We start from the raw sequence: 8,532 nt of genomic DNA, 5'->3' as shown, positions 1-8,532 counted from the left end.
GGAAGCTATGGAAAGTCCTGAACAAGATGAAGTTTTTTGAGGAGTTGGAGGCGTCCCAAGTGTTTGGTGTCAGGGTCAAAGATAACGGACAATGCGACTATTTTACAACCACTACGCCGCCTACTTGCTAACTGCTCAACACCAGCTTCCGACACCATGGCCTGGTAACTGTTTGTTACTTGCGGCTACTTGAACTGTATTTATGGGAGTGTCATTTTGAGTTGGTAGACCGGACAGCTGATGCTTGCATCGCGCGCCTTACTCGTAATCTGCGGTTTCGAGATTCAGGGGCTGGACCAAGGGACAAGAGATCAACACAAGCTTTTCTTCAGGATGGATGGTTCGTAATTACACGAATATCATCATTCCATATAATTCATCGCGCATAGCTGGGTTAAACCCTACGTGATCGGTTGCACTGTACTTGTTTCTTTGCCTTCGTCCATCCTGTCCTTCTAAGCCTGCCCCTTCAACCTCGCTTCAACACAGCCACCAGGAACGCCAGGCACACGCCAAGTCTTAAACAATTCGAGTCCAGAAGCGTCAAACATCTTCTGGAAGCCTGCTTCAGTACGCTCCTTTCCGCCCATCGTCATGACAGCCTGATCAAGAACAGCGGAGGCAAAATCGGCTTCTCCTACACGGGGAGCGAGGACCATTTCGCAAATAAGAACTCGGGAGTAAGGTTTCATGGCTTCGGCGAGGTGGGTGAGGATTTGTATTCCAACGGCATCTGCATAGTCGTGTAGGATCATGCGCATAAAGTAAGCTTTAGCCCCTGAACTTTGTATTAGTCGTGGGTCTCATAAGTCGTGGGTCTGGCAGGAGTAGCATACCTTTTACGGGCTGCTCCGTCATAAAGTCATGCTCAACAAGCTGAACGTCGTCCGGGAGGGTCTTCTTCGACTTCGCAAGCTGTATAACTTCGGGTCGTTCCTGAAGCATGCAATCCTTGGGCGACAGCTCCGAATGAGCTTCGAGGATCTTGTTGAGGACCATTCCTTCACCACCGCCGACGTCCACAAGTTCTATGGTGGCGTTGTCTGTATCAGACGAGTCGTTTTTGAGGGTGCTGAAATCAAAGTGACCAGTGACTGGGATTGCAACATCGATGCCGGCCATGCCTGTCTGGAAAGTTTGAAATCTCTCGGGGTTCTGCATCATGATGCTCCATACTGGCGTTCCTTCTTGCTTCCAGTAAGCAGTATACGGGTTATATAGGGGGTCTTGGGGCTCTTCGTATTTCCCTTTCGAAACAAGATAGTCGTCAAAGTTGTGCATATGCTTGAACCATTCGTCGTACCTGTGAGACGTTAGATAAGCCTCAACGCCACTCAGCGCTCAAACTTACATTGCCAGGAACAAGTGGCCTGGCGCCGGCTTATCGAGGATGTAAGCCAATGAGAATTTGGTATGCTTATACTCGCCACCATCGGGCTCTGTTTGGTCCAGGAATCCGGAAGCGACTGCAGGAGGATGTGAGACTGTGCTGACCAACGCTCTTGGCAAGGGGACTGTCACTGACCTAACACGCGCCCCATCCGCTCTATGTTGATTGGAATTTCAGCTTCAAGTCTACCAGCCAATAGTGACGAAGATCCTTACCTAGAAGCGAATCTTGGACACCAGTGGCTTGAGAGAGATCTTGAAGGGATATGGACCCTGTGGCGGGAATGGCATCGAGGACTTTGAGCTTCATAAACGTTCGGATAGCAACCAATTCGGCAATCTAAGAAATGCGTGAGCAGCTGTATACTTCTGGACCATAATTCAGGAAGTTGGAGCGAAATCAGGGCTTACATTGAGGCCGTGATAGTTGGGCTTTTGATCTGGCGTGATGAGGGCATTTGTGAGTGACCTTGCTTTTTCGAGGATTTGGACCCTGGACATGTAACCGTTCAGGTCTGGAGCATCAGAATAAGCCTTGGCAGCATCGTTGAGGCTGCTGACTAGATCATCGATTTCTTGTTTGTTCGGGAGTGCCATTGTGACGGTTGCTTCTTGCAGATGTTTGTGCTTGATCTGTTGGTTCCAAGGTAACACTGCAGCCAACAAAGCAGAGACATGAATGAGCTGAGGATGGAGGGGCAAACTTCACCAAGATCGGGACCAGTCCGAAAGGAGACCTAGAGGAGATAAGATACGTACCTTGGAGCTGGCTAAGACACTTGGAGTGGAACCATCCAATCCTCGCCATACTCTCACAGGTTTAGCCTAACAAAATACCCGGCTCCCCTAAAAGGCTAGTGGCCGTGTCCCGTGCCAAAAGCAGGGGGTTGAAGATGATCCAACTCTTTTCATATCACGATTAATGATGGCATCTTGGCCATTTCTTATCAAGATCTGACATATTTCGACGAGAAGGCCTCTGTCTTTATCTGTGCGAGCCACAATCGACCCAGACATCACTTCCGTGTCATCACAACTCCAATGCTACCCCCGCTCCAAGATCAACATTCCCCAACCCGAGAGGTCGGAGAGGGAGAAGCTAAAGCGGGCCACGTAACATCAGACCAGGCCCGAGACCTAGATCGCGGAGATCAACAAGAACAGGGGCTAGCAGAGAGACCGCCGTCGACATCACCAACACAAGCTTCAAGTCGCATCGAACCCGACATCTTTGACAACAATGACCTCGAGGATGAGCTCTACCCAGAATCAACAAACACGAGCTATCTGACGTCCATCGCGTCGGATATCCGTCGCGGCATTCAAGAAAACGGACGAACTTACGGTGTTTATGGCCTACACAAAGCTTGGATCCCTAGTGACGATCTCGAGGTCAACACAATGCGCTATTCTTCTCAGGAAGCTCGAATACTAATTAGAGTTAACAGGTTGAGCGCAATGATCTCCAGCACTGCAAGTTCACGATGCTCATGGGCAACGAGCTTCACTTGGCCCCTATTGTCGACCATCCGCAAAAGATCCTCGATCTTGGTACTGGATCAGGTATTTGGGCCATCGACATGGCGGAGCAATACCCTTCAGCCAAGGTCATTGGTGTCGACACAACTCCGGTTCAGCCCAACGTGATACCGCCCAACTTAGTTTTCGAGGTATGTCAGTCGACCTCCGGGGGCACGCCTTTGATTTTCACTGCAGTGATACAACACATTGAACCATACTGACGCCTCCAGATTGACGATGTTGAAGATGACTGGCTCTGGGGCGAAGGAACTTTCGATCTCATCCACGGCCGAGAACTTATCATGGCCATTCGCAACTGGCCTCGTCTGATGGAGCAGGCTTTCAACCACCTCAAGCCCGGCGCTTACTTCCAGCTCTCTGGCTCAGTTCCCGACTTCAAGTCCGACGACGGCACACTGCCCCCTGATTCCGCTTACATCGAGATGGGCAAGATCTACTTTGAGATGTCGCAGCGCATTGGCTGTTCAGGCTGGGAACCGACTCGCTGGAAGGAGCACTTTGAAAACGCTGGCTTCGAGGATGTAGTAGAGCGCGTCCTCAAGATACCTACGAATCCTTGGCCCAAGGACAAGCATCTGAAGGAGATTGGAGCGTTTGAGCTTTCGCATTTTCGAGATACCATTGGAAACGTGTTTGCTCGTGGGTACGAGCAGATCCTCAACGGCGATCCGAATTACTTCCAGGTACTACTGGCCAAGGCTCGAAAGGAGGTACTGAACCCAAACATGCACAGTTGGGTGCCTTTGTAAGTGCTTGCTTTGCTCCTGTTTTGGAAATATCGTCAAGAGCTAACGAGTGTCATCAGCTACGTCGTGTACGGCCGAAAACCAAGAAGTTACACTACAGATCAGCCACCACATCAGAAGTCCGCTTCTCCTGACGCATAGTTGACTAGCTGTGAGCTGTGTTGTATTGAGCCAAAGCTGAGCAAAGGGTGGACAACAGGACTTGCAATATCAGTGTGGTGGTATAATAGCCATGGCTTGACGAATAATGCCCAGCGTACGACTTTCTATTTCCGAACTCTTATCACATCTTGCTTGTATCCATTGTATAGTCTTGTAGATCCAGTATCTCAGACTTTCGTAGAGTCTCAAGCTTATTATCAATATCAAAACCAAGCAATTTCTATTCAACTTAGCCAAGATGCAACTTCATATGTTTCATTATGACAACAAAACTAAATTTCTCCTCCAATCTTGAGGGCTGGTTGGACTAGTAATATGCCAGGAAAGGAAATGGTAGATAGCAAATATAATTTCGTGATTATTTCAGGTTGAATAACAGAAAGTATTTGACTTCAACTCGAACAGTAGATAGGATTTTGTTACTGTCAAGAGAGATCTGAGCAGTATCCATGCCACCACAGGGGGAGCTAGGGACGGGAGTGCTGAAAATTGGCCACTGCTTAGCTGTACCTCCTCGCTAGATCCACTAGAGAGTTCGGCCGCACATCCATGGCTGTAGAGATACTTGCCAGCCATAAGGTAACGCTACAGCAAGATAATTCTGAACACGATGTTCACCGCCGGGATATAAACTTGGATCCAAGAACTTTCAATCACGGCCATTGAGTCTTACATGATATCAAGCGTTGGGGCTGTGTAGTGCTACCACACGAGCTTTCTTTGTCAGTCAAATGAGTCATCCTCCAGGTTTTCTTTTTGTGCATTCATGCTGTAGCAACTGGCCAGGCACTATGGTATCATGTCAGAGTTGCGAGGTACTAAGGTAGATGCAATTTTTGCAAATCAGATCTGTGGCCGAGAATTCATGTCACCATATGGAACTTGGAGCGTCAAAACAGGGGCGCCTTATCACTACGAGGATCACAGCTAGCAAGAGGGGCAGAAGGAGAATAAGAGTTGGAGAACACTTGTTTTGGTTCTCAAACAACCTTGATTAATGCATATTCCTCCACGATTGTATTGTAAGAACAGGTTCCCTGGGCGAAGGCCAGATGGCTGGATGCTACACAGCTACTCCTAGGCACACCATCAAACAGCGTAGAAAGCTTTGGAAAGAAGAGAAGCTGGTTTTGGATAAATTAGCAAAATATTCCTTGAGGAGAAGGCAGGCAAGGAGAGTGTCTTACTTTGGTTGGCACTCGAGTCACGCTCAAGGCAAAGTTCAAAAAAGTTTTTTGCCATCCTTGGCAATATCAACGCAAGAGCATCACCAGCAGGTACAAAGGGTTCCGAATTCAGTCGGCACAAAGAGAAACCGAAGACTGTGGTTCGCGGAGTGGTGTTTGGTGACAACGTCGCTCAGGGGTACGTCGGCTATGATTTTAAAGTCAGCCAAGCTTTGCAGAACAGGTCAAGATAAGATACTCACTGAAGACGATTACCACAAGAAATCTATCTGGATCTCGCCACCCTGTCGGCGGACGTTGGCTCCACGACGGCGCTCCGGGTTGGGAATGCGCTCGATGGTGATGCCGTAGCGGAGGGCGAGGAAGAGGAAGAGCCACATGGTGAGCTCGCCGAACCACTCGGCATGGGGCATGCTGTGGGTGTAGGCGTCCCAGAACATGTCGAAGTGATTTTGTTGTTTGTTTGGAAAGAAAGTAGAAATTGTGTCGTGTTGGAGTGTCTTGTGTGCAGTGATAAGTACAAGTGTTAGTTGTGGAGGGGAAATTTGTGGGCGGTCCTAGCAGGAGGTACTAAATTTTTGTAGCCCACTTTGGTGATGCAGATGTACATCCCGCACCCGAGCTGAGCTGACATGGGTTGGGCTGGGCTGCATCACCTCTACTGAGTCACTCCGCTCTCGTCTCATCTCTTCTGCCTCTCTCTCTCCAACCCACCATCAAAACAATCACTCAAAACAACATCTTTCGGGTGGTGATAAACAATCATTTCCTTTTTATTATATACGCAAACATCATCATCAGCATCATTATCTTCTCTTCTTTCCAACTCGTATAAATCACTGGTAACAAAGAAGATTATCCTGCTTCATCGGGTTTGTTGCCCCTTGCGCTCACCAAGCACGCGTCGAGGTGATCCTCTGCAAACTTATCCTTGTTTTCCCCTTCTCCCCTTCATCTTTGAACATCGCAAACTTCATCTTCAATCCTCCTTTGTTCTCATATTCCAAACATTTACTCAGCTGCTCTTATTGTTTCCCTATCACAAAGCTACACTCCGCTGTAGTACAGCAATCATGGGTGGCAAGGCCTTCGCTCACGCCAATCCTCCCCTGGAGACACCTCGAATGTCTCACTCGGCATATCTAGAGGCCAAAAACACAGTCATTCGACGCCTGAATGAGAAATTCTTCTGGACTAATGTTCCGATGGAAGGCCCTGGCAAAGAAGACCACGGCGACGTCGATGTCCTCGTCTGCGAGATGAAAGGAATCGATATCTTCAAGGAGACTGTACTTGATGCCATCTCTAACGCCCTTGGAGCTGAATCCAGAATCACTGAAGGTGGCGCCAGTCACTTCTCTGCTCACTTCGCTATCCCATGGCCTGAGCATATCCCTCTTCCCCAGGCAAAGGGAAAACCAACTCTTCGTCCACCGGTTGTTTCCATCACTCCTCCGTCACCTCCACGACCTTCTGCTCGTTCTACTGTGACTACCGCTCCTGGAAACCTGTTCAAGCTTTCTGAAAACGTTCCTACAGTTCCTACTGTCAGCACTACTACTGGAAAGCCTCCCCTGGATTCAACTTTGCCTTCTCCTTTCGGTCCACACCCTAACCCCCTTGGTTCAAACCCTGCCCCCTACATCAAAGAAGCTTCTAGTCCTGACGCAGAGCCAAGTGCCGCGAAGGACTCAAAATCAAACGAACAAACCGTAAGTTGATGCTCACTTGCCTATCCAGGAGCCAAGCTTACACCGTGTTTTAGGACGCTACAGTTGCAGACTCACAGACGAAGCCCTCAGCACACGATTCTGATGGCGTTAGTATCACCTCTTCAGAGCGTAGTCAAGCATCTGCTGCAACGGCTCCTGTGACTGGCAAATGGGGAACCCTCTCTTATATCAAGAGAAAAATGAAATCCGGCGACTCATCTACTCGTAAGTGCCTGCCCTTCTCGAACACCCTGTTCTTGCTGATCAGGCTGCTAACATGTATAGGTTCCTTTTCACTATCTACAATGTTCAAGCGTGGCAAGTCAGGCCGAGATTCTGTTGCATCAAACTCTACCCGCGGAACTCTTGAAAAGGTATTATCATACAAAGACTTGACCATGTTCACTATTCTCTAACGATAAACTCAGATCAATAGTTCCTTTTCAGAGCCTGGGGCTGCCCTTCCAGCCGTTCCTGGACATGGAAATTTCAGAATCAAGAGAAGGACTGTCCCAAAGTCGATCCTGACTGATAACCCTTTCGTTCCCCTGCCTTCTGGTCCAGTTCACGAAAACCCTTTTCGTGACCCTGCCCGCGTATTCATTCAAGTCGATGTCCGGTATTGTCTCTCAAGAAAGCAAGCTAAGTACTTGCGTTTCTTCGAGTCGCATGGCGACTTGTGGCAAATCGTGGGATCCATCATCAGTCCCTATGGTCTCACCGTGGACGACAAAGGTCTTCACATCCGGGTAGAGGAAGGGGAACGCATCAACCGTAAGAAAGCTAAGATCCTCCTTACCAGCAAGCCGGATGAAATCCTGATGTTCCTTGGGCTCCCCGTTGCTGAATACTGGCGACCCTTTGCCACCACCAACGCTATGTTTGAGTACATAGCCAAATGTCCCATGTTCTCTCGAGGAGGCTGCAGCACCTTTAAGGAAGAGATGGGCGTCGTCACTGCTAACGAGCGTCGACGCATGGCCTCGCGTCCTGTCTATCGAGAATGGGTTCAGGAGTTCAAGCCTCGCTTCCTACAGAGAGATTTGGATTTCGGGAGCCCCTTGACCCGTGATGACATCAAGGAGAAGGCCTTCTATACTTTCAAGATACAGTCTGAGTACCACGCCCGAGTCCGATCATTCATCCTGGGCTCACAAAGAGAGGAGCTCCGAAAGTTCATCAAGTCGGTCATCCCCCTAGAGGACAACTCCACCCCGGCCAGACAAAGACGATCCAAGGCAATTAAGGCCATGTCCGCCATCGTCATTGATGGCATGGATGCTTCCGAGTTCGGGATCGCCGCCCCGGCCAAGCTCCTCCGGGGAAATGGGACGTGGAACATGCCACGAACCGAGGAGTGGATTCGCACCAAGGTGCACTTCGTTGGCCGCTATGCCAACATGAACGCGGCAGAAAAGGAGAAGTTGAGGGCAGAGTCGGCGAAGAGGAAGGCAGAGCGCGGCTAGGGTCGTCGCCGCCTAACGATCAACGATGTCCCGGAGCCGGAGGCCCAGTCCGGGGAGCCTGAGCCACTCCCCGGACTCGCCCAACTCAACCTCGGCGCCAGCAAGTAGGCTGGTTGCCTACCCTCCTCCAACGTCAAGACCACCAGGTCTTGAAGCTGACCACCAAAATTTTGTCCATGTTTTTTAAGGTATGTCCAGCTTATTCAAACTGATACTCTCACGGAACTAACCATCCATAGTTCTATTTCACCATTTCCAACGGTCGTCGATCGACGACATACGCGGCGCGCGTAATCTAGTTTTTTTTTGGGAGCAGTCGGGGTCAGAC

At 49.5% G+C, this 8,532-nt stretch overlaps 4 protein-coding genes across 4 annotated transcripts; 2 read left to right on the top strand and 2 right to left on the bottom strand.

The window, feature by feature from the left end:
- Positions 1–455: 455 nt before the first annotated feature.
- FTJAE_14058 (O-methyltransferase B) lies at positions 456–1,986 on the bottom strand (the record flags this gene model as incomplete). Its single annotated transcript, XM_037347259.1, has 6 exons — positions 456–778; positions 837–1,303; positions 1,352–1,466; positions 1,526–1,546; positions 1,606–1,729; positions 1,801–1,986. The coding sequence occupies 6 exons, from the start codon at positions 1,984–1,986 to the stop codon at positions 456–458; spliced, it is 1,236 nt and encodes a 411-aa protein (XP_037198926.1).
- Positions 1,987–2,430: 444 nt separating this feature from the next.
- On the top strand, positions 2,431–3,818 carry FTJAE_14057 (tam domain protein; the record flags this gene model as incomplete). The annotated part of the gene is made up of 4 exons (XM_037347258.1): positions 2,431–2,781; positions 2,838–3,059; positions 3,141–3,676; positions 3,737–3,818. The coding sequence occupies 4 exons, from the start codon at positions 2,431–2,433 to the stop codon at positions 3,816–3,818; spliced, it is 1,191 nt and encodes a 396-aa protein (XP_037198925.1).
- Positions 3,819–5,134: 1,316 nt separating this feature from the next.
- FTJAE_14056 (uncharacterized protein) lies at positions 5,135–5,466 on the bottom strand (the record flags this gene model as incomplete). Its single annotated transcript, XM_037347257.1, has 2 exons — positions 5,135–5,213; positions 5,282–5,466. The coding sequence occupies 2 exons, from the start codon at positions 5,464–5,466 to the stop codon at positions 5,135–5,137; spliced, it is 264 nt and encodes an 87-aa protein (XP_037198924.1).
- Positions 5,467–6,099: 633 nt separating this feature from the next.
- Positions 6,100–8,204, top strand: FTJAE_14055 (uncharacterized protein; the record flags this gene model as incomplete). Its single annotated transcript, XM_037347256.1, has 4 exons — positions 6,100–6,738; positions 6,792–6,963; positions 7,024–7,112; positions 7,167–8,204. The coding sequence occupies 4 exons, from the start codon at positions 6,100–6,102 to the stop codon at positions 8,202–8,204; spliced, it is 1,938 nt and encodes a 645-aa protein (XP_037198923.1).
- Between the last annotated feature and the right edge of the window lie 328 nt (positions 8,205–8,532).

Source organism: Fusarium tjaetaba (assembly GCF_013396195.1).
Source record: "Fusarium tjaetaba strain NRRL 66243 chromosome Unknown NRRL66243_c0000528, whole genome shotgun sequence".
Classification (NCBI taxonomy): Eukaryota; Fungi; Ascomycota; class Sordariomycetes; order Hypocreales; family Nectriaceae; genus Fusarium; species Fusarium tjaetaba.
The sequence above is the reverse complement of the archived record's forward strand: the minus strand, read 5'-3'. Positions and strand labels throughout refer to the sequence as shown.